Source organism: Tenrec ecaudatus, chromosome 12 (genome assembly GCF_050624435.1).
Source record: "Tenrec ecaudatus isolate mTenEca1 chromosome 12, mTenEca1.hap1, whole genome shotgun sequence".
Classification (NCBI taxonomy): domain Eukaryota; kingdom Metazoa; phylum Chordata; class Mammalia; order Afrosoricida; family Tenrecidae; genus Tenrec; species Tenrec ecaudatus.
In genome coordinates this window covers 53,105,627-53,132,553 of record NC_134541.1, presented here as the reverse complement: position 1 = coordinate 53,132,553, position 26,927 = coordinate 53,105,627, and the positions used below count along the sequence as shown (strand labels likewise).

The 26,927-nt window shown below is 37.2% G+C and overlaps 1 protein-coding gene across 1 annotated transcript in view; it reads right to left on the bottom strand.

Moving 5' to 3' along the window:
* The window catches only part of XRN2 (5'-3' exoribonuclease 2), a 95,214-nt gene that overhangs the window by 12,940 nt on the left and 55,347 nt on the right, over positions 1-26,927 (bottom strand). Inside the window, exons 25-28 of the mRNA XM_075564048.1 lie at positions 18,314-18,382; positions 18,092-18,223; positions 15,045-15,172; positions 2,656-2,719 (exon numbers count right to left, since the gene is read on the bottom strand). Coding sequence (XP_075420163.1) covers positions 2,656-2,719; positions 15,045-15,172; positions 18,092-18,223; positions 18,314-18,382 — 393 coding nt within the window. The remainder of the gene's footprint in view (positions 1-2,655; positions 2,720-15,044; positions 15,173-18,091; positions 18,224-18,313; positions 18,383-26,927) is intronic.

The window sequence follows — 26,927 nt, the reverse complement described above, 5'->3', positions numbered from 1 at the left end:
TTCTATCATGAATCTACAGCTTTGTTTCTAACACCAAGGCCCTATTTCCAACTACTGTTCCTTATTTTTTGTTTCAAACTTTTGCATTCCAATCACCAACTTTGGCTTCTTGTTTCCATGTTTGATCTATTTCTGACTGAAGTCCTTGATAGAATTCTTTAATTTCTTCATCACTGGCTTTTGTGGTTGGTGCATAAATCTGAATAGTTGCATTGAATGGATTTCCTTAAAAGCAGATAGATATAATCTGATCAAAGGCAGCAATGTACTTAATGATTGATTTTTAAAATTTTTTTTCTGACAATGCAAGCCATTCCTCTTGTGTTATTCTTGGCATAGTATATCATTTGAATTTCTGATTCAAAATGCCCAATACCAATCCATTTCAGTTCACTGTTGCCTAGAATATCGATATTTACATGTATTCCATTTCATATTTGAAGATTTCCAATTTTCCTACAATCATATTTAATATACTCCAAGTTGTAGGAATTAAATGGATTTTTGCAGCTGTTTTCTTGCCACATAAAGTTGTGCCTCATCAGTAAATGAAGATCCCTAAGGCTTCACTCCTACAGGCATTACCTGACGCAGATAAATGGAGTCACCATAGTTGACTCCGTTCCAAGGAATTAGCTCCTCTTTAGTCACATTTTCAGTGCCCTCTGGCCCTGTAGCCCCAGCCTCTGGCACTATCTTAATGTTCTGCTTTCATGCATTAGACCTTCAGTGTCTGACAATGTTTCAAAGCTATTCACAAGGTTTTTGGTGGCTACTTCCTACAAAGCGGGCAGCCGATTCCTTCTTCATTGTCTGTTCTAAGCATGCAAGCTCCAATGACACCTATTAACGTTGGGTGATGCTGCTGACATTTGAAAGACCAATGACCTAGCATCTAGCATCACAGAAATACATAAGCCGCCATAACATGGCAAACTCACAGTCTACAGCATTACATAATGACAAACCTCGGAGAATCACAGCCCAACCAAGTTGATCCAACCATACACATCATAGGTAGCATTACTCAGTGTTTGCTACTTCCAAACATGTGCTTTTAATGTCCAAAATATTAGGTGGGTTTTTTTTTAAAAAAGACTAGCATAAATGCAAAATATCAGCTAAACCATAGCTAAAATGAAAGAATAGCAACATTATCATCAGAGTATGTAGTCTGATGAATTTTATTTATAGGTAAAGTTTCTTAAAGAATGGTATGGGAAAGCGGCCTTTTAAGTTATTGAATTTCACTATGTCTCAGTTTCTTCATCTCTAAAACATGTAAAAATAACAGCTTCTACTTCAAAGGATTTCTGAGAGTAGTTAAAGCTTTAACTACTAACACAGTATGTTAGTATAGTGTTGACACTTCATAGACACACAGAAAATGTCAGTTATTACTATTAACATGGGAAAACAGTAAGCAACAAGTTAAAAAAAAATCAAGTCTTAACAATTGATCTTGACAAAAGTGGTCCAGTTATTTAAAATGACATCAGTTCTAATCTGATAGCACATAATTTAGGAAAAAAATAGCCCTTATTGATTTGTTTCAGACTGAAGCTATTCTGAGGATGATAAATAGCATATTCTACCAGTCATGCAGGTTGCATTAAGTAGTTGAAAGTATTAATAAAAAAACTCAGTAAAATGATTCTTGTTATCCTCTTGAAGAAAACAAAGAAATGAAGTTTTTAAACCCCTAAATTTCAGTTGTGTTAAAAGGGGACCAGCATTTAGAACCCAGCTTATAAACAGCTTTCATTCATTCAAATCCGATCAGATCAGAGGATGCGAAAGCAGGAGGGACAAAAGATTAGAAATGAGAACTGCAAAACAGGAGCTCAGTTCATTTACGCATTTAGCAGTGATGGAACAAATCAGCAGAAAATGATACACTTTCAAGCTGCCCTTTGAAATTATCCTACAGATGCTAATAAAATTATTCATAACTTGACCAACTGTCTTGTCATATAGAGTACATGTGACTTGCAAGCACAAAACTTATCAATGAAGGAACACATGTAAAACATCCCTTATTATTAAACCATGTCACATTCTTTCTATTCCATGGTACTTATTAGACTGCAGATCCCATAATCCTCTTCTGAGTCCCTTCTGCGTTTAATTCAGTTCAGTCTTAAGTAGTTAAAGAAACTGTTTTCAGTGGCAACTAATAACTACTGACCTACAGTGACACTGCCCTACAATAGGCTTGTCAGCCTTGAAATAGTTGTACCAAAGAAGCTGATTAGGCCTTCAAGAGGTTTGTAGAAAGAATCAATGGCTGGTCTGTGCTAATGCTCTGTTGCCAGCACAGAAATGATAAAAGTGGAACACCATTAGTTATGCCTCATTAAGCTGCACAGTCCTTCTAAAAAGAAATTTGTTTAGCCTGTCCAAAACCTAATACAGTTTTAAGCTCTTGTTAAATTTTTCAGGGCAACTCAAAAACTCAACTAAAATAAAGGCCAAGAACCAAGAAAAAGATAGAAAATTATATACACATGAGTCGTTGAGTTAACTTGTTTTTTTAAATAACAGGTGGCAAGAAAAACTGAGTTTTGCTGTTGCTATATTTGTTTTAGGGGTGAGGATTTTATTTCCCAAATGCTGATGTGGGAAAATATCTTAAACTCAGGTTTGCTCCATTACCTTTCAAATCTTTGCTGCTGGAAAAGAGGAGGGGGACCTCTCCAGGAATCCTGTGGTCTCATATCTGGAAAAGACATATGGACAGTTTAAACAGAAAATTTAAAAAATAATCACCATCCAACTATACATGCATTTTATAATGAAAAGTTTTGGGGGCATAGGTATCTGAGGAAAAAGAAAAATCAAATAAACCAGACACATAATTAGGCATATCATAAATAAAAAGAAAATAACCAATAATGTCCACAAATCTTGTTAGTTTTATTATTTCCTTTAATAACAAAACATAATTTTAGTGACCTTAGTCATACTTATTCATATAACACACACAGGCATTTTTCACATTAATATTTTACATACTATGGTGGGGGGAGGGGAAAATAATTTTACTATTTTCCCCCAATAAATATCTCACATCTGAGAGCACACAACATTCCCCAACACAGGCCAGAGAAGCAGACATACTAATGAAAGGGTCATCCACTCGTCTCAATCTCTCAAACATTCCCCCTTAACACAAAGCTGAACTAGCAACATCTAAGTACAAGAAACAATTAACTAGCACAGCTCTATAAATAAACGATCAGTACAATGGATGGGCCTGTGTAGCCCGCGGCCAGTTGGTCTCAGTCAGAGCAGTCCAGTTTCCAGGTTCATAGTTACCTGGAGCCCCTCATAGGGGTATGAGTGTGATCTAATTAAAACAGCTGGTTCCAGAAGTTGTCTAATGAGTTCACTATGTGGTGACAGTATCCTCTCACCGACTTCACAGCCCATGGACAACAAGGCTTACTGTAATGTATTCAGGCTCACATTTTAATGATAATATGAACTAGAAACATTCTCTTCAGAATTATGTTTCTTAGAGAAAAGAAGGGACAAATGCATACCTCTGATTTAAAAGTTTTTTTGGGTTTTTTTTAAAGGGCAATTTAGATTTAAAGGACAAAAAAATAAAGAATTGTTTTTGTTGTTTTTTTATAACACATTTGCTTATGCACCCATTTTGTCTCCAGCGATCAGGAAGGTGTTAGAACAAAGTTTTCTTGTGTTTGGGAGGCCTAAAGTAAGGCCCAAAGTTCATCTGCTATTTTAATACTTTAACATATAAGTATATGTACATTAGCCTCTACTATACCTTTTGTTACAAATTAATACATTTACATATATGTATGCCTACAGCTATACCTCTATAAATAGCTTTTGTTTCCTACTTCTTTTCTCTATTTCCTTTCACCATCTTCCTGTCCCACTATCATGTTCAACCTCCACTTGGCTCTCAGTAATTCCTCTTGAATACATTGCATTTGATCAAACCTCACCAGGCCTCCTCATCATCATTTTTACATCTCTTGTTTTTCCCTCATCCCTGATTTTGTTGGCTTCCACTTTTCCCTGTCCCACTTTCTCCCATTACCCACTAGACCGCCAGTCCCGTTGTTTTCTCCTCAGGATTGTTTGTCCTGCCTATCTTACAAAAATAGACATAGGGCACATTGTCAAGAAAGTGGCTGGAGCCCAGCTATCAAAAGATATAGGATCTGGGATCTTAAAGGCTTGAAGTTAAACAAGCAGCCATCTAGCGGGGAAGAAAATAAGCCCACATGGAAGAAGCACACCAGCCTGTGTGTGATCACGAGGTGCCGATGGGATCATGTATCAGGTATCAAAAGATACAAAACAAACAATTACATAGATGTATATACAAAGAGGGTTGGAATGGAGACCCAAAGCCCGTCTGTAGACAACTGTACATCCCCCAAAGGGTTACAAGAAACGGACAATTCAACTAGGGTGCAGTGTAGCACCAACGAAACACACAACTTTCCTCTAGTTCCTGAATGTTTCCTCCCCCACTACCATGACTCAGTCTACCTTTCACATCTGGCTAGACAAAAGTACATACATTGCTACAGATAAGAGCTCTTGACACATGGAATACAGGAAAACTAATAGCCTCAGGACGGTACTGGGAAAGCAGTATCATGAGGGTAGGGGGACGGTGAGGACGGGGTAAGGGAATACCCATCACATGGTTGGATATGTAGCCCACTCACCAGGGAGACGAATACCAGAAATGTAGGTGAAGGGAGACAACCAACAGGATAAAACATGAAATAACAATAATATATAATTCATCAAGGAGTCCCGAGGGAAAGAAGGTAGGGAAGGGAGGGGAAAAGAGAGGAGCTGACACCAAGGGCTCAAGTAGAAAGTGTTTTGGAAATGTTGATGGAAATCTATGTACAAGTGTGCTTAATACAAGTGAATGATGGATTGTCCTAAGATTTTTAAAAGCCCCCGACCAATAAAATGATTACACACACACACACACACACAAGAACCTGGAATCTGGAACAAGTCAAGGGGTATAGTATTCTCTCAAATCTGTTATTCAACAAGGATTCTTGGATGAAACAACAGGCGACTATCCTTCTGGCTTCCTGTCCCTCTATCCAGCTACGGATGTCAGTCTGGAAAGATTTCTAAATATGAACAACACAAGGAGTAGCCGGACACAGTGCCAAGCCTACAGATGCTACACCCGGCCTGCTTCTCTCTCTCCCTCATCCACTGGTCACTTGGTTTACATGAACCAAACAGGGCCTTTTATTTATCTTTACACAGAACGCAATTAGAAAAGAACAGGGCCTTTTATTTATCTTTACACAGAACGCAATTTTAAATAGGAAGGAAAGTGTGGGATCTATAGGCAATTTGAAAAAAATCTGTTCCTTAGCTTTCAAAAGCCGAACAACCAGAAGTCAAATGACTAACAGTGCTGAGGTGTCATGTTTATGGGTCATCATCAGAACCTGAATGGGAATTAAGGAAGCTGTCAAACATCCATAAAACACAAAGGGGAAAATTCCCTTTTTTAGTTCTAGAAAACGTTTACGTCACTAATACAGCCACATACTACTAATAAATCACAATTAGAAGTAAAACCAGAAATGCTTGCAGAAACAGGATTCATTTTATCAGTCTTGCTTGTAACTAGTTAAAAAACTAAGATACATTAATTTGGGCATACAATATTATTTTCAATGAGTTATCTTTTAGGAGAAAGTAATCTATTAAAACTAAATATTACAAGTGGCCATCTAGCTGAGAAGCACAAAGCCCACATAGAAGAAGCACAGCAGCCTGTGTGACCACAAGGTGCCTAAGGGATCAGGTATCAGGCATCAAAGAACAAAAAATCATATCATTGTGAATGAGGGGGAATGAGGAGTGGAGACCCAAGGCCCATCTGTAGGCACTGGACACCCCCTTACAGAAGGGTCACGGGAGGAGATGAGTCAGTCAGGGTGTGATGTAGCAACGATGAAACATACAGGGTTCCTCTAGTCCTTAAATGCTTCCTCCTCCCCACTACTATGATCCCAATTCTACCTTACAAATCTAGCTAGACCAGAGGATGTACACTGGCACCGAGAAAAAGTAGAAACACAGGGAATCCAGAACAGATACACCCTACAGGACCAATAATGAAAGTAGCGTTACCAAGAGGGGAAGGGAAAGGTGGATGAGAAAGGGGAACCGATCACAATGATCTACATATAACCCCCTTCCTGGGGAACGGACAAGAGAAAAGTGGTGAAGGGAGACATCATACAGTGTAAGACATGACAAAATAATAATAATTTATAAATGATCAAGGGTTTGTGAGGTGGGACTGAGAGAAGGGGGAAAATGAGGAGCTGGTATTAAGGGCTCAAGTAGAAAGCAAATGTTTTGAGAATGGTGAGGGCAACAAATGTACAAATATGCTTGGCACAATGGATATATGTATGGATTGTGATAAGAGTTGTACGAGCCTACAATAAAATAATTTTGAAAAGTAAATATCAATATTTATACCTTTTTTCCTTCCCTCATTATGGATGTTCACTGGCCTATTAAGATTATGTAAAAGGGGGGAAAATTGGTCCAAATGTTCCCTGCAGTATTGTATTTTGTGGCTTCACATAAACAAAATTGGCTAATGAATAAAAAAAGAAGTATAACATATTTCATTCATAACCCCCTCACACTTCTATATTCTTCACATGCCTCAGAATAGCTATAATGACTCTGAGAACTGGGTGCCCTTTTTCCTGTTAAGAATGAACTCTGTGAAGATGTGTAGAAAGTGGAACTCATATACACTGTTGGTGAACTTGTAAACACTTACAACCACTTTGAAAAGCAATATGGTTTTAGGTGCTACTTAAGACATTTGGGGATGGAAATCTCATACAATTCAGCATTGCCATTATTGGGCATATACCCCAACAAAATAGGAGACACAACACAAATGGATGTATACTCTCTCTCGTGTTTACTGCAGCATAACTCACAATTCTACGAAACTGGGAACAGCCCAAGTGCCCAACAGAAGAATGGATAAAAACAACTATAGTACATGCAGACAAGGGAATACTATGCATCCCTCAAAACACAGGGATGAAATCATGAAACAGCTTATGACCTGGACCATGGAAGACTCTGGAAACCATTATGCTGAGTGAAATTAGTCAATCACAAAAAGACAAACACAGTCTGGGTGCAGTACTGCAAGGAAAAACATTAAGGCGTAGGTGGCTTCAGCTCTGAGGCCACATAAACTTCTGAATCCGTCTCCCAAACAGAGGAGTAGAGATCCCGACTAGCGTCCATCGCCCCCCTTATATGCATATCATAAGAACCATCTCAGTAGAGGACACTCACCTCAGCTGGGGTTGCTGCTCCTTTAAGAAGGGGAAAAAGGGAGGAGAGCATCCATATGATGGCATACAACATCAACAGAAACTCGCACAGGAGTGCAAAGGGAACCTTGCTGGAAATTCATGTCAAGATTGGGGGAGAAGAGCACTTGTATTTCGGAGGAGGCATTTACACCTCCGCGGGTGGCTAAATGGGGAGAAGTAACTACACTTGATTTGGAAGGGATGCTTGACAATAAGTATATAGAACTCAAGGGGAAAATATGCCCAGTACTATATTCCTGGTTAGACACTTTTGATTTAGTGTCTATCCAGCCCTTGGTGACCCAGGACATATGCCCTTAACTACATAGACTCTGTCTTTTCATGGAACACAGCAGCATCCTTCACAAACCTCAACTTTGCCTGCAGTCCTTAGATTTAAAACTGAAACTCCCTGATAAGAGAAGAAAGAGATGACTGCTCCCCCCACCCCCGAGACTGTGGAATTGTCAGTAGCTGGACTTCATTTAGAATGCTTTGCTTTGTGGTTGCCCAATGAAAGGTGGCCAAGAAGTAGCATATATTTACTCTTTTAATGCCCTCCTTTCTTTACTAAGACATGTATTGATCAAAGTTTAGCCCATGTGAATGAATATTATTGGAAAATTTCCCCTATCATGAACCCCCATGATCAACATAAACAAAGCTCACTCATTTAAGAGTTTAATTTGTACAAACCAGTAACTCATGGATTGTAGTTCAGAGCCAGTTCTATGCCACTGGTTAAATTAATGACACCAATAATAGAATTACTTTGTCTCAAAGGAATGATTGATAATGTTCTTTGTCACAAAATGATGAAGTCTCCAAAGCAGTGGTTCTCAACCTTCCTAATGCCGCAACCCTTTAACACAGTTCTTCATGCTGTGATGACGCCCAACCAGAAAATTATTTTCGTTGCTACTTCATAACTGTAATTTTGCTGTTCTGAATTGTAATGTAATATGCAGGATGTATTTTTTAATCATTTTAAACATTTTATTTTAACCATTTTATTGAGAGCAGGATGTATTTTCAATGTTATAAATTGATCAGAATTAAACATAATTAAAGCAAAGTGATTAATCACAAACCAATATGCAATTATGTATTATGAAAGATTTATGTTTTTCGATGGTCTTAGGCAAACCCGGTAAAAGGGTTGTTCAACCCTCAAAAGGGGTCATAACCCACAGGTTGAGAACCACTGCTATAAAGTAAACCAGAGACCTATATACACTATAAACAAGTGGATGGATTTTGGTTTTCCACTTAATTCTAGCTTCAATCCAAGAACAATTGGTTATGACTTGGCCCAAGAGATCGCTGAAGGCAAAAGTGCTACAGCAAGCGTGGTGAAGAAGGTACATAATGACAGCTAGCAAAAAGAATGTCTGGGGTCTTAAAAGAGTGTCTTAAAATGAGTAGCCATTTAAACAAGTCATCAACTAAGTAGACATGAACGAAGCACATCGCTTGTGTGAGCCAAGGATAATGAACAAAAAATTTCCAAATCAGAAGGGGGGTGAAAAAAGACTTGGGGTGGTGGTGGCAAATTATGTTCCACAGAACATCTTTTACCTTTAAATCCAATAAAGAAGAAAAAAGGAGCAAAGAAAAAGCGCAAGGTTTCTTTTAAACAAACCTGCTCATGCAGGTCTAGGCAATAAATATGGAGTCCTGGTGGCACAGTAGTTATGTGTTGGGCTGTTAAATTCGAGGCGTTCTATTCCCATAAAGACTTTGTCTTGTAAACTCTCGGGCAGTTCTACCCTATTCTATAGGACTTAATGAGTCAGAACTGATGTAATGGCAGGGAGCTAAGTGTTCACAAAGAAATATTACATAATCTATAAGTAATGAACTAAAAAGTAAAACAAATGACCGTTGTTTTTATGGCTCTAACAGAAGATTTATTTGAGGAGAAAAAAATTCCGAGATACTGAATTATACTCCAGATATGTGTAGACTTGAGAGTAAAATGATAGCTATTTTTTGCTTTTGGTCTTCAAAATTTTGTTTTGTAGAGTTCTAAAGCCACACAAGCCAAGGCTTCTCCAGTAACTACTCACGTTGCCAATTTACCTTATCACAGTGGCAATCACCAGGAAGATCTTATGTTTGCTGATTGCATTACTCAAAATCACTTTTCAATGCAACTAATTGACATACTGACTGAAATTAAGAGAAAGTCACATTTCAGACTCTCTGGTTGTAGAAAAACCAAATGTTTTTATTCACACTGATTATTCAGAGCTGCACTTGACACCAAGTGATCAGTACCAGACAATTATTCATCAAGCAAATGATGATGGCAACAAATGCACAAACGTGCTTGACACAATGGATGTTTGTATGGATTGTGATAAGAGTTGTATGAGCCGCCAATAAAATGATTTTTAAAAAAAGCAACCACAGCACACACCTAAGAGTGTGTATAAGTTAAAAACTCTATTAAAAAACTACAATTTATATAAAAGAAAATAGCTATGATACTACACATATTTAAAAAACTGATTAAATGGGATAGAACGTAATTTTACTTCAACTATATTTTTGTTGAAATTCTAATGTTCAAAATTCTATAAAAAGGAAAGTCGTTCTTGTTTATTTAACATTTTCAGAGTACCTACTGTGCCAGGCACTGCTTGAAGTGCCTAACTAGTCAAATTCATCCAGCTGAATTAACAGCCCTCTGAGTACTGTCTATACTATTTTAGCAATGACAAAACCCAGGCCCAGACAAAACTTGTCTAAAGACACATGGCTAGTAAGGGCTATGTAACACCGGATTTTAAAAACTACAACAAGATTCAGAAAAAAAGGTATGGGGAAAAGGTAAATTACTAACTAAAGGGTAAAATATTAGCTTGTGTGAAGAGGAAGATAAAAAATTAATTAAATGTTGTGGTCATAGAAGAAATTAAGAGAGGTAGATAAAATGATAAGAATGAGTCCATCTAAAAGTATAACAATGTGAGAGGAAAAAGCAATAGTTTATTCACTATAAGACAAGGAGAGATTGGTTCTGTGTAAATATGGAATCTGGAAATCACAAAATAAATGTGCCAGAAAGGTCAGAATGGCAGTAAACTAAAATTTAAAACCAAATACTTAACTATGCGTAAAAGAATACTGAGGAAAACACTAGAACATGGGGCTTCCTTTCTTGATAGTCTGTGTTTATGGTACAACTATGACCAATTTACTGTTCCTCAATGAACATTCTAACTAATTTCCTTTCATTTCACTTTTCTACAAAATGTATAAGCCCCTTCATATGTAACACCTGTCTTATCTGAGTACCAGGAAATAATTGTGAAATGAAATGGCTGCCTTTTGAACATCCTAGCTTGTCTAGACTCTTTCATAACCAGAGGTAATTAAAATTCAATAATCTATCCAACACCTTCTTACAAGTTTTTATATTTCTGGCTCATATGTTGATGATTTCCAAGCGTTTCTCTCCAATCTGTCTTCTCTCTTAAGCAAGTACCAGGCCCTATTACAACTACCAGATGACTTCAATGTCTTTCAGGATTTCAAACGCATAAAAATCAGACTCATTATATGAGGGCAGGTAAAAAACTACTGCATCTTTTTGTTCACACATGCAAAGGTTTATTCCAGGGGGTAAAAAAAACTGTTTAAACATGTCTCCGAAATCACTAAATGGCTGCAGACAGGTTCTCTCAGCAATACATCTATTTTAGTTCGGTTGGGGCACCTTAAAAGGGGGGGGGGCAAAATAGTGGCTTCCAAAGGATCTGCTAGGCCAGTTAACTTAAAAGCAGAGGTGTCAGCTAAGGATGACTTAAATTTTGGAATTCCAAAGGGATAATACTGATAGCTTTTCTCAAAGGACAGTAAACAATGAAGGGGACTCTTGTTAGACTTTAAAGAACACTGAAAACTGTACTGGTGAGAAAGAAGCCAGGAAAATTGTGCCAAGGATTTTTTTTTCCATCATGACAATGCATCTTGCTTATTCCCCGCCCCCCACTCCCACCCCTGACAATTTTATTGGGAGCTCTTCCAGCAATTATAACATTCCATACATCAATTGTATCAAGCATACTTATACTTATGTTGCCATCATTTCCCAAACATTTTCTACTTGAGCCCTTGATATAAGCTCCTCTATTTTCCCTTCCCCACTCCTATATCCTTGATCAATTACATATTGTTATTTCATGTTACACTGTCCTATTTCCATCTACATTTCCATTATGGTTGCCTTTCGCAGGGTGGCGGGGGGTGGGGGGTGGTATATATCTAATCTTGTGATGGGTTCCCATTTTCTCACCCTTCCCCTCCCTGACCACCCCCCTACCTCAGGGGTCCTCAAACTGTGGCCCACCAGAGGACATTCATCCAGCCCGCCCAGTGTTTTTGCCCCGTTTTGTTTTTTAACTCCAAAATAAGAAATGTGCAGTGTGCACAGGAATTTGTTCATAGTTTTTTTTAAAAACTATAGTCTGGCCCTCCAACGGTCTGAGAGACAGTGAACTGTCCCCTGTTTAAAAAGTTTGAGGACCCCTGCCCTACCTCCTGATATTACTGTTCCTGAAGGGTTTATCTTTCCTGAATTCCCTGTGTTGAAAGTTCTTATCTGCCCCAGTGTTATATTCTCCGGTGTAGTCAGATTTGTAAGTTAGAACTGGGTCATGGTAGTGGGGGAGGAAGTGTTAAGGAACTACAGGAATGATGTGTGATTCATCGGTGCTTTACTATACCTTGAATGAATCATCCTTTCCTTACAGCACTGTAGGATATCCAATTATCTACAGAAGGGCTTTGGGTCTCCACTCCAACCCCACTCTTTCCCATCGAGATATGGTTGTTTGTTTCGGGTCTTTTGATATTTCTTGACAACTGGCTTATTCGTCAAGGGTAGCAAACCTATAAGAATTTCATTGGGAAGCCTTATTTCATTCACATTCAGCTTTGATCTTGTTCCTCCAAACTTCTTTTTGTTTTCAAAACTCAAAGAACATTAAAAGGAACACAACTTAAGTCCCGTGAAGATATTAAGACTATCATTTTGACTTGTTAAAAATCAAAGAACACAGAATTCTCTAGGGAAAGGTTAGAGAAATGGAAATACTATTTTCAAAAGTGTATAGACCTCTATACACCAAGAAACAATAGCTTTACGTTTTTGGTTTAATAAAGTGTTTTAGGGTTTTGTAGCAATATTTTTAAAATTTACCTTATTTTCCATACTTTTATTAGTGACCTAGATGTCCACAGTGAACACAAGTCATGGATTTTTCTTTCTCCTTCACTTTGCACCCTACAACCCTGTCCTCTCCCATCTTCTTGACTCAGTCTGCTTTGCGACAGATTCACTCACACCTTCATTATCTCCTCTCCCACCAGAAAAACAAGCAATTCTGTCCCATAACCAACACAGCTATGGCTCTAAAAACGATGCCACTAGTCTACCTCTCTGTTTTAAGAGGAGCCTTAAAAAGCTTTCTTCATATAAATAAAGAGAAAATTAGCACTCAAATTAATAAATCAGAAATAGACACGAACAGCCAATTTACAAAAGAAAAACTGTTAGGAATACTATTAAAGTAGCAATTTAAAAATTCCTATCTTCAAAAAAAGATGTTATTTCTTGTTTATCAGGCACACAGGAACTCTACAGCTCTGAATATTCATGAATATTTAACAAAACACAATGAAAGTCATAAAGCATTATGAACTACATAAAATCTGACAATGCTTGTGGGACAGCACTGAAGTCATGGCTGAAAGATCATTCATAGATTATTTATATATATATATATATATGTTAAAGACAATTAAAGTAAATCATCTCAGTTTCCATCTTCTCCTCCACAAAATTAAAAACAGAACAGTGAACGAATGCCAAAGAAAGAAGTGTGTAATGAAAGCAAACAGTAGTAGAGATCGGTGAAGTAAAGAGAAAGCATGTGAGGTGAGTACGACCAAAGGCGGAGACACTGGGGAAAGAACATGCAACTAACTAGCCACAGCAAAGCCAAGCATGGGGAAGAGTGTCAGTCACCAACATTAGACGTTCCCTTTTAAAGATGTATATGTATTACAGAAACTTGACATGCTTTCACCTTTGACTGGTAAAATCTCAAGGCAGATAATCCCTGTGAAAGTGATCAGACTGTAGAATCTTTTGGGGGCAGAGGGGGAGAGAACGACCCTTTCACAGGGGTCGCCTGATTCATAACAGTAGGAAAATTACAGTTATGAAGTAGCAACGAAAATAATTTTATGGTTGGGGGTCACCACAACATGAGGAACTGTATTAAAGGGATGTGGCATTAGGAAGGTTGAGAACTACTGCTCTATATGAAATGCTTCAGAGCTGTTATCTACTAAATCTTAGGGGAAAGAATCTAAACCATGAACCAAACAGATTCCCACAGGCCCCCTAAACCCTGTCCCTCTTTGGTGCTTCAATAATTAAGACTAAAACCACTGTGGACCAAAATTGTCATGACTTGAATGTAACAACATTCCATTCATTGTCATTTATTTAAACTTCCCAGAAAAGTCTCTCAACTATAAGAAGTGATGGAGGAAGGGAATGGAGAAAAAAATATACGCTAAAAATATAGACTATGAGCGAATGAGACTTTCAGAACCCCACCTTTGTTTTTTTGTTAATTGTGAATTGGGTAAACATCTACAGAGTCAATCAGTTATTCATTCATCAGTTTATATACATTTCGATACATGGTCAATGATTGCAATCCTCACAAAGTCCCATTCTTTAATCCATCTTCCTATGTTTTCCTGTTTCCATTTTTCTTTCCTAACCCTTCTGAACTTTTGTCCATGGGTAAGGTAAATGACACCCCCTTGATCTCAAATGGTGTATCTCACTCGTGTTATTGTTCCCCTTATAAGCCTGCACATTATTCTATTGAAAACGGCACCACAGGGATGAGTTCATTTCCAAGCCTGATAGGATAATTAAGGGCCATATAGTCTCAAGGTTTCTAGCAGTCTATTTGATCAGTAAACCTGTTTGTTATTTGTTTTTCCTTAGTTCTGCAGAGTTAATTTCTTCTTTTTAAAACCTCATTCAGAAAATCTGGCCATCAGATTAAAAAATGGTTTATAACATAATTAGTAAGCTACATATATAACATATGTGTTCATTAAATAATACCCAACAATCAACATTTTACTGATACTTCCTTTGATAACTGTAATATTCGTTTAAAAATAAATTTGAGGGTTCTCTGCAATATAGTAGATATTTAAAATCTTTTATTTTTAATACTCAAGACACTCCAGGGAGAAGATTTTCTTTTGAGTAGTATGACTTTCAGATTTAGTCAATGTTAGCATGAAGCTGCGCAGCTTCTTTCCCCTGCTGCTGGCACTAGTCTGATTCATTAGCCACCGGCTAGGAAAGGAGGAAGTAGAGGCTTCATGAGGATTTATGCTTCCTCACTACGGGCACAGCCATTTATAACAGTCAAACCTGGGACAGTCAGAAGTGTCCAAGGCAAGAAACACGGCAGAGCCAGAGAAGACAAAACGTCCCACTAGAACGAGCAATAGAAAAGCACTGCACCCTATCTACGGAGAAAAGTCAGTATTGCCGAATCATGGCTCTCACAGGTTTCAACGTATTTAATTTAGCAGATAAAAACTTACTTGACATAAGCTTTGGAATCTGGGCTTGTCCTCTCAAGAGTGGCCTGTATAAGTTTCCCTGATAGGTTGCAGGTGCTGGTGCAGCATTGCTATAAACGCCAGTTCCTGAGCCTCTTGGCATAACATGGCTGTAACGAGATCCCAAGCACACCAGGGGGAAAAATATATAAATATATATCCATCACATCACAATTGACACAAATTAAATAAATCTAGTAGCCTTCTTTCAGGAAAAAATAAAAGGCTATCTCTATTCCTCTAAAGATTTAAAGTCTTAGCACCCAAAGGGGCAGGTCCACTCTGTTCTATAGGATCCTTATGAGTCACAATCAACTTGATGGCAGTGAGTTTGGTTTAGAGCAGTCTTCTCTAACTCATTAATGTAATCCATATAATATTATGAAAAAAGACAATGAAGTTGACAGAGTTCACAACTAGGTAGTGGTAATGGTTACAACAAATAGGCATATGCCATACCAAGATTCTTAATTGATAATCACTTATATACTTACTTACATGTATACATTATGCAAAAAAACTTCAATCTAGTTTTTCCTTTCACATTATATTTGTCTTTTTCCCCTAATAACCCAGTTGTTACTGTCACTGAAAAGAATACTACTCATATTGCTATTTTCAACTTACTTTATCAAATAGTTATCTGCCTTTTTAGTCTGCATAATTACAATATGCATAACTACCACTTATAGAAATAGTTAAGGAGTCTTGCTGGCATTATGGAGATCAGTGGCTCACACCACTAGTCATGCTGTGGGAGAAAGGCTGTCTGCTCCCATAAAAATTTACTCTGGGAAACCCTATATGGTTGCAATGAGTTGGAACCAACTTGATGGTCATGATTTTGGTTTGTTTGTTTATTTATAGACTACTTCACAATGTTAATGTGTCTTCTTTTAGTATAGCATTCTCCTCAGTATCTTTAAGGAATTACACATATTTGCTATATTACCATGCACTATGTAGACTTAGTATATCACACTGTGTTTATGAAGTGAGAATTTGGATGAAAGTTTAAGAGTATTTTCCGAATTCTAATTAGAAGTACTACGATGTTGCTTTGGTAAAACAATGAGAAAAGATATCAGGACTCTTTAAACGTGTGTTTTCTTTACTGTAAAAAGGAATGAAGACTATAAAATTCACAGTGACAGCAGCTAACATTCACACAGTATTTAGGCACTAGTCTCAGTGCCACAATTAATCTCACACCTCACTGAGGCAAGTGTAACTATGCTCCTCATTTTATATATGAGAAAACCGATACCCACAGCCTCAACAACTTGAACAAAGGATGGGAGAAATGGCATTTGAATCCAGAAATTCTGGTTCCAATGCCTGAACCAAAATGCCATTACATTACACCATCTCTGAATTTTCACTTATAAAGTAAATGCTGATGGCAGTCGACCTATATCACTTTGGGATCTTAAGGTCACCCTATAAATTATCAAGACATATTCATAAATTCTAATTAATGATTAAAATCATCAATATTTTCCAACCAAGTTACTTTATCTCAATTGTACCTGCTACTGTTTCAAAGTTGCCATTCGTTTTCTCTATATATAATCCCTATTATACTAAACTAAAAATTTCACTGTCACTTTGGGAGGTCAAGGCTGTAAATTTTTTTTAAAACATTTTATTAGGGGCTCATACAACTCTTATCATAATTCATACACATACATAAATCAACTGTATAAAGCACATCTGTACATTCTTTGCCCTAATCTTTTTCTTTTTTTTTACATTTTATTAGGGGCTCATACAACTCTTATCACAATCCACACATATACATACATCAATTGTATAAAGCACATCTGCACATTCCCTGCCCCAATCATTCTCAAAGCATTTGCTCTCCACTTAAGCCATTTGCATCAGGTCCTCTTTTTTTTTTTCACCTCCCTCCCCTCTCCCCCCTCCCTCATGTGCCCTTGGTAATTTATACATTGTTATTTTGTCATATCTTGCCCTATCCGGAGTCTCCCTTCCCCCCCTTCCCTGCCGTCCATCTCCCTGGGAGGAGGTCACATGTGGATCCTTGTAATCAGTTCCCTCTTTCCAACCCACTCACCCTCCACTCTCCCAGCATAGTTCCTCACACCCCTGGTCCTGAAGGTATCGTCCACCCTGGATTCCCTGTACCTCCAGCCCTCATATGTACCAGTGTACAACCTCTGTCCTATCCAGCCCTGCAAGGTAGAATTCGGATCATGGTAGTTGGGGGGAGGCAGCATCCAGGATCTGGGGGAAAGCTTTATTCTTCATCGGTACTACATTGAACCCTGAATGACCCATCTCCTCTCCTAAACCCCTCTGTGAGGGGATCTCCAGTGGCCGACATTTGGGCCTCCGGTCTCCACACTGCACTTCCCCCTTCATTCACTATGGTGTGTATATATATATTCTTTTTTTTTTTTTGCATGATAAGGCTGTAAATTTTTATGGATACACTAAGTTACCCAGGATGCACTCTCTCTACTATAGTTAGGGAAAAGCAAACTGAATAGTTAATGTGGGCAACAAGAAAAATCACAGAAAAGTTTAGGAGACTAATACACATATTAAACATGTTAGATACTCGGTTTCCATTAGTAAGTGGTTGGATTTAAATGCAAATTCAAGCAACAATGAAAACTTTATTTCGGCGTTTAAGCAGTGCCTAAGCAAAAACTTAAGAGACTAAATGGCTTTGGCTCTGTCCAAAACTGAATTCTGGCCGTTCAGCTAAAATTTCCATTAGGGTAAAGAGCATGTTTCCTTCTCTGAAATAACTGTCTATAGTAAATTCTCTTAATGAGAACACTTAAATGCAATTCTCATTCAATACATAAAATAATATGTACATTAAATAAACAGGAGTGAATTTTTTAAATGAATAAAAACCTCTATCCAGGTTAGTAATTTAACTATGATATAATTGTATCTTATGGTCTGAAATATTTGTGTTAAAAATGTTCACTGCTTTGTAGGGTGATCCAGAAAAGTCAAAATTTACAAAGGAATAGAAACCCGCAACTCACCCTAATGTCCTAAATGCTGCCTGATCCAGGTGGACAGGTCGTCTGTCACGATTAAAGCCAAGCTGAGGCTTCCACTGTCGCCCATTGCTAGATTTTTCCCAGTCGCCAGGTTTTAATACTTGTGCCGGTTTCCTGACAATTGAAAATGACAACACTGCGGTTATACAGACAGCACAGTTCATACGAAACAAACCTAGACAGTAAATATTTTACTACTGTTACCTTGCTCCTGGAAGCATTACAGCTTTAAAAACGTGATCTTCAGCAAACTGTGGGTCTTTAAAATTAATACTGAAAGAGAATAATAATTCAATAATTTTATTAACTTTACTCGTATATCAGATTAGTTAAAGCACTTCACATACTTAAACAGAATAGCAAAACACTTGAAAATCTTCTCCAAGCATAACTTTAATCAATGCTTTTGCCAATTGATTATTGCTCACCTAATTGCTAGTGCATTTTCTCTATAAGAATAGCCACGTTCCAGTTACCTCTACAGATCACAGAACAATAAAAGCATTGTCCCAATTCTTGAGAAATTTTGATGTATTAATAGTAACAAGTCAGCAAAAATAAAAAGTAAGAAACAACAAAACATTTCTCATTGTATCTCTTCTTGTCAATATTTTCTCCTAACATCTTGGGATGAGTTCTTGCTGCACTGAGGTGAACATACATGTGGAACATTTGCAAACAAGGGACACGAGTGGATGAGCATTCTATTTTGCAATGGGGAAAAGAAAAGAACCGCACTCAATCTCCCTGGTTGGAGCCCTCTGCTAATGAAACGGGCAGGGTTTTAAAACCGCACACTGCCCATTTCGTTCAGGGAGAATGAGTCAAACATCTATCCAGGTGTCTGTATAGATGTGTGTGTGTGTGTGTGTGTGTGTGTCTACTTCAAAACTTAGCAAGAATGCAAGTTTTCCATATGATTCAGAAAAACCTTTGGAAACTCTGAATATGAGCTAGATTTATACTTATGGATAGTCTCGATATCATTTTTACTAATGTTAAAACCATAAAAACTGAAGTTTATTAATAATAATGGACTGACCAATATTAAGACTTAATATTAAGACCAATGGAACATAACAGAAAGTCTAGAAATAAACTCATCCACCTAAAGGCAACTGATCTATGACAAGAGACCAGAAAATATTCATTGGAAAAGAGAAAGCCTCTTCAACAAATGGTTTTGACACAACTGGAACACAGTCTGCACAAAAATGAAGGAGGCCTCACCCAGCACCGCTGTCCAAAGACAAATTCAAGACGGACCGATGGAAACAGGAGCTGTACACGTACCTACTTCTCACACTAGTATTTTAAATTCAAAACCATTAGCTAATTATGGTTATTAACAGAATTACCAAATGTCCCCTATATGCTGCTCAAGTATTTTTCAAGACCTTAACAATGCCGACTCTAAAAGCTAAGGAGGGTGCCAAGAAACAGGGACAAGGGAAGAATAAGTGATCTAAAAGTGATGGTGAGAAGGACATAATATCCTTGGGGGCGACTCGATCAAGGGCAATGTAGCTGAGAGGAATTATCAAAACCCGAAAAAAGGCCAAACATGATAGTGGGACAGGAGAAAGGTAAAAGGATATAGAGGAAAGAATGGGGAGGCAAAGGACATTTACAAGGTCTAAACAGAGGCATGTATATATGCAAACACATATATAATGACAGGTGAATAGATCTATGTACACAGATTTATTTATAAAGTATCATGGCAGCAGATGGACACTGGGGCTCCACTCAAGAATTCCCTCAACACAAAAACAATTTGTTCAACTAACACGCCACTCTGTGATGTTCACCTTCACTGACACAATCGCTGAAGATAAAATCACATAAGCAAATGTGGTGAAGAAAGCTGATGGTGTCTGGCTACCAAAAGCTACAGAGTCTGGGGTCTTAAAAGCTTTAAGACCATAAACAAGCGGCCATCAGCTGGCAATGAAAAGCCTGTGTACTACAGCACATAATCCAGGATAAAGTATAGGTATCTGCTTTTACAGTCTCCATGGGTAGTCCCAGTACCCAGGGGGTGGTATCGCCCACTTTGGGAAATAATGCTTTACAGAAATAGAAAGTGCAATCCTGAAATTTAGCTAAAAGTAATGATGACAGAGAAGAATAAAATAGGAGAACTCATACTTACTCATTAAGAAACACAATGGTCAAAAGATACATAAACCGGTGGAACAATACTGAAAGGGGAGAAATAGATTCTTGACAAGAGCACTAAGAGTATATTCAATGGGGGAAAGAAATCTTTTTTAATCTAAGTGCTGGGAAAACCAAATTTACACATGAAGAAAATAAACAGGACCTAGGCCTCATTTCACAAAAGCAATTTTAAGATGGATTAAACACTTAAATATGCACACTAAAATCCTGAAACTCTTAAAAGGCAACATGAGAGCAAGATTGAAGAATCAGCTTTAAATAGATTAGAAAATATATTAATAAAAGCATCATCAGTAAAACAAATTAAGGACATTTATAGAGATTTAAAATTTTGGACCATCAAAACATTTAACCAAAAATTTTAAAAAATTAATCTACCACCTGAGAATACCTTTAGAAATCATATATCAATTAAAAATCTAATAATCAAAATGTATCTAAAACTTTTGCAATTTACAAACAACCCAATCATAAAATGGGCAAATGAATAGATTAGACATTTCACAAAATAGAATGTTTAATGTCCACCATCAGAAAGATGATATCCAAATGACCACCAACCACATGAAAACACGCTTAGTATTAACTGTCAAAGAAATGCAAATCAAAACATAATGAGATATCAGTTTATTCCAGGTAGGATGCCTAAGAGTAAAACAACAGAAAATAACTCAAAGGTGGCAAGTACATGAGAAAATTGGAAGCCTTATCCTTGCTAGGAGGATACAAAAAGGTTCATGAGAAAACAAGCGTGGTAGTTTAACCCCAAATTAGTTTTTGTTTTTACTAGTTATTCTTTAACTATCGTATAACCCAGCAATTCCACTGTTTGATAGGTATGCAAAAGACTTGAAAGCAAACATTCTAATAGATACTTATATATCAAGGTTCATTGCTGCATACTATTCACAATAGTCAAAAGGTGGAAACAACCTTAATGCCCACAATCAAATGAAAAAACAAAATATAGTACACTTATACAATGGACCACTACTCAGCCTGTAAGAAAAAAAATTAAATCTTGATACAGGCTATCTTACGGATGGAAGTTACTGGTATCATAATGATAACAGGACAAGATATTGTATGACCTCACTTATATAAAAAAAGATAAGAACTAGCAAATATATCTTTTTTATTTGCATTTTTTAACATTTTATTAGGGGCTCATACAACTCTTATCGCAATCCACACATATATATACATCAATTGTATAAAGCACATCTGTACATTCTTTGCCCTAATCATTTTCAAAGCATTCGCTCTCCACTTAAGCCCTTTGCACCAAATCCTTTTTTCCCCCTCCTCCTTCCCCACTCTCCCCTCCCTCATGAGCCCTTGATAATTTATAAATTATTTTATCATATCTTGCCCTATCCGGCATCACTCTTCACCCCCTTTTCTGTCGTCCGTCCCCCAGGGAGGAGGTCACATGCAGATCCTTGTAATCGGTTCCCCCTTTCCAACCCACTCACCCTCTACCCACATGGAGTTTCTCACTGATTAGTAACCCTATGAGACAGAGAAGAACTTACACAAAGGAATTCTAAGGCTGTATTCTTTATGGAAGTCAACTGGCACATCTTTTTCCCTCAGAACAGGTGGTGAGTGTGAAGTGTTGGCCTCAGGGTAGCCAAATGAGTACGTTAGCCACTGCAGCACCAGGGGGTTCTTGGCAAATACATTCCAAAAACCCCAAATCAAACCTACTACCATCAAAATAATTCTCACTCACAGTAACCCAATTTAGGGCAGAGCAGAAATGCAACTTAGCATTTCAGAAATTATACATTTTTATGAAAATAGGCTCATCTTAATCTTGTAGAGCAGGTGATAGGTTTGAACCACCAACCTTGCAGTTAGTAGCCTAATACTAAACCCTGGGCGCCACCAAAACTTCTTTGTCATATCTACTGCAAAAAACAACAAAACCCAAGCAACCCCAAACACAGCCCATAGACGGATTAGATTATTCTTATAGACCAAAAATTTTTAGTGGTTACCAGGGTGAAATGGCTCGAAATGAAAAGAAGCTGCTGCATACATTAATAATTTGGAATCTATGAAGCATGAATTTGGGAAAATTAGAAGATGTAAAAAATTAAATGGAACACATACACATCAATATTTCAGAAGTTAGTCAGCTGGAATGGCCTGCTACTGGCCATTTTGTGCCAGAAAAGTATATGGTTTGCTATCCTGGGAATGACAAATTCACAGGAATGGCTTTGTATTCATCATCAAAAAGGACATTTCAAGATCTATCTTGAAAAACAAGGCTGTCTGTGAAATGATATTATCTATCCAGATACAAGAGATTCAAGTAAATATAACTATTATTCAAATCACAAACAACTAAAGCTGAGGATGAAGAAATTGAAGAATTCTGCCTTCAGTCTGAAATTTATCAAACATGTAATAAAGACTCATCAAAAAGTATTGGTGATTGGAATACAAAAGTTGTTAACAAAGGTGAAGGAACAGTGGTTGGCAAATAGTCTAAAATTTATGATAAAAATTAAGTAGAAAATCACATGCTTGAATTTTGCAAAACCCATGACTTTATCATTACAAACATCTTTTCTCAACACAACAACGGACTGTCGTGTGGACTTGTTCAGATGGGACGCAACAAATAAAAAAGAAATGGACTGCATCTACGGAAAGAGACAGTGGAGAAACTAAACAGCAATAGCTAAAAGCAGACAGGGCAGATTGTGGAACAGGCCATCATATATAAGTTCAGGATAAAGCTGAAGAAAATTAAATTAAGTCCACGAGTCATACACAACCTTGAAGGTATATATCCCACCTGAATTTCAGGAGCCCCTCCAGTACAGATTTGATATGGTGAGCACTACAGGCAGAAGACCTGATGAGCTGTGGGACATCAGGAATGTCATACATGAAAGAAGCTCCAAAGGTCATTAAAAAGACAGGAGAGGGGTAACAAAGATCAAAGTGCATGTTGGGCCTAGAGTTAAAATACCAAAAATGAACAAGCTTGGCATACTTTAAACTGAAAAGAACTAACGAAATTAGAGGCTTGAAAATTTCTATGGTCAAAATATTGGATGGTGCAGGAAGCATCCAAAGATGAAGAACTGAATAGTCACTATCCTAAAAGGAATGAGTCAACACTCCACCATTTCAAGAGGTTGTTATACTCAAGAACCAATGGTACTGAAGGACGATTCAAGCTGCAATGAATGCATGAGCCAAAATTAAGGCCCATGGAATTGATGGAATACCAGCTGAAATGTTCCAACAAGGTGACGAAGCACTGAAAGCACTCATTTGTCTATGTCAAGCAATTTGGAAGACAGTTATTTGGCCAACTGACTGGAGGAAATGTTTATTTATATTTATTCCAAAGAAAGGTGGCTCAGCAGAATGTTTAAATTACAGAACAGTATCACTGATAACACATTTAAGTAATTTTCTACTGCATTATCATCCCACAACAATTGTAACAATAGTGACAGAGGTTTAGGCCAAATCTGAAGAGAATATGGAACTAGGGATACCACTGCTGACACTGGACAAATCTTGCTGAAAGCAGAGACTACCAGAAAGATGTTTACTTGTGTTTTATTGACTGTGCAAAGGAATTTCAGTGTGGATCACAATAAACTAAACTATGGATATAGCCTTGGGGCATTGGGAATTCCACAACACTTCACTGTGCTCCTGCAGAAGTTAGACACAAATCAAGAGAAAGCTGTGAAAACAGAACAAGGTAATATCCCATGCTTTAAAATCAGGAAAAGTGTGCATCAGGGTTGCATCCTCTCACCATATTTATTCAACTGCTAAAATGAATAAATAATCAGAGAAGCTGGATTATGAAGAAGACTGCAGCATCTAGATGGGAGGTAGGCTTAAAACAACCTGCAATATAGATGACACAAACTGTCTTGCTGAAAGTGTAGACTTAATGGCACTTGCTGATGAAGATGATCAAGGATGCAGCATTCGGTATGGACTACAACTCAGTGGGAAGAATCCTCACAACTGGACCAATAGGTAACATCATGATAAATGGAAAAAAGATCGAAGTCATCAAGGATTTTGTCTTGCTTGGAGACACAAGCAATGCTCATGGCAGAAGCAGTCAAGAGATCAAACACCCATTAGGTAAATCTGCTGTCCCAGATAATAAAATAAAAACTACAACAAATGTGTGTCAAGACAGATTATCTTTGAGCCGCAGGACTTCAGCAATTCAGCCAACAAATTTTTAGGGACAATGCACGTGTTTTCATGATGGTGGTGGGGGTACAAACACTTAACAGGAACTAAGCCTGTCTCTTCCTCTAAGGAAGTAAGAAGTATTTAATACTAATGTTTTGGGAAAATAAGTGTGAAATGCAACTATGTCAAAGCAGTGTGTATGTAACTTCCACAAAAAGTCTCTCAATGAAAATACACACACAGGAAAAACCTACCTAGACAGGAAAGAACAACAAAAGAACAACAAAATGTCCTAGAGCCTCAAACTTTATGTATCTCCTGGAATGCCGGCTGAGAAACTCTATGAATAGGAAGTAAAACAGGTTGGTTAAACTGCACTAGAATTATGCAGACTAGTTTTGACCACTATGTGATGCCATTTCAAATTATGAGTAAGGAAATGAAGTGATCAAAGACACATTTCAGATAAACTATCTGGAAGTGATGCATAAGCTAAGGGAGAACGTCAAAATCATCATGTTGGAATGTTCATGCCTCAACATGAGCTGACAGAGGAATGTTGGGCAAACAAATGCAACTGCAGACGTGGAAGGAATGGCGTGGCTAGGGATAAAGATCTGCATATCATGCACAGAAAGAGCAAGAAAATGAATAAAGTAGCCCAAGTAATCAGCATCTGTGGAGAAAAGAGCAGCTGGAATACTCTCTCCTAAAGGACAATGGTTAAAATAAGATATAACAAAAGAGCTAAATCTCTCTTTTGGGGGGTGAGGGACAACACTGATTAAAAGGAGGCTTCTAGAACTTCATAGAAAAATTCCATTACCTTTCATTCATATTCAATGAATTTTCTGAAGCTTCCTTGTAAATTCTACTTATTTTATGCCAATTTTAATAAAATTGTTTCCCCCAAATCCATTATTCATGTTTTATAAAGGAAATACCGAAGGCAACAGAAAATAGTATGTTCCTAAAAATATAAAATAAGTTGTTACATTTTAGAAATCAAAGACCAACAGAAGGCTTATGCACAATTCAACCGTACTTTTCAAAGTTAAAACACTAGCCTCTACATAAATTTGCTAATAGTAAAGAGAGCCTAGGAAGCAACCTAAACCAATCGGTAATTTTGTATATAAATGTTTTATTTGAATTCAAATTTTCAGAGTTCCTTCTTTTATACATACAAGATTTAAAGGGGATAAAATCCACCTTCAGAAAAAGGGTTACACTAATCAAACTGAGCTTTATCGTAAACACACCTGTAGTAGATTAAAGGAACTGAAATATTTAGGATGAGAAGAAACAGAGGACTCTAATCTTAAGGTAGTATACTTGGATGTCACTGAACATTGGTTCAAATTTTTTTTAAGAGTGCCCACTTTCTAGCAACTTAAGACTACCATTTATTTGCTGTATCCATATTCTTTGCTTTTTATGAATGCCTTCGTCCAGCAAGCATAGTTTGGCCTTAGTGAATGAGTGCTATTGAAAGTTTTGCCCCATCTCCAACCCTCATTTTTTTGCAGTGTCGTCACTTAGTTTTTTTTAAACTGTACAAGTCAACAAGCCATGTATTTTAGTTTTGAAAGCTGTCCAGTATACATGTAAACTTTCCTTTTGTAAACAGCATTTTAAATTCTATACCATTGGCTAAAAAAATACTATTAATAGAATTATCATATGTCTCTTGGGGATTGCTTATCAATCCTCTGGTGAATCCCCTCTGATCACTGACCAGGCTGTGAATACCCTGGCTATCAGATACAGTGCATCAGAAAGAGGATGCAGCTAGGTTACAATTTAAGATTGTATTATTTGTTCTCCCTTTGACACTTTTTAAATTTGTTCAAGTCTTCACTGTTTTCTGATTTTCTTTCTTTTCTTTAAGATTAAGGATTTTGTTCTGTCGTTGGGGTTTTATTTATTTATCTTGCATGGTTTTTGTTGTATGAAATCCAGGATAGGTAACTCTATAGGCAGAACTGGGTTAAGTTTCTTAGGGTTTTGAAAAGAGAGGTCAGCGATAAATAGAGAGGTAATAATGAGTAAAGAATGAAGAAAAATGTTCTAAAATGAATTGTGGTAATGATTATTCTTTTTAATATACTTCCATCACTGAAATTACATGGTGTATGAATTATGTCAATAAAACAGTTGAAAAAAATTCTAAGAGGCTTAATTGCTAATTTATCTAGAGAAGAAAAGAAGTAACACAGATACGAAGAGAACTCACTCTGATCTCTAAGAAGTTACGAGAAGAAAATGAGTTAACAGAAGAGTCTGTAGACATAAAAAGTGCTGCTCAGCTAAAGTAAAAGAACGGTATTAAGTTGTATACTGCTTCATCTAATTCATTAAACAGGCACTTAATAAAAAAGACATTAATATCCTGAATAGATTATACCAGCAGTAAAAGTTGCCCACAGAGGGTCGTATG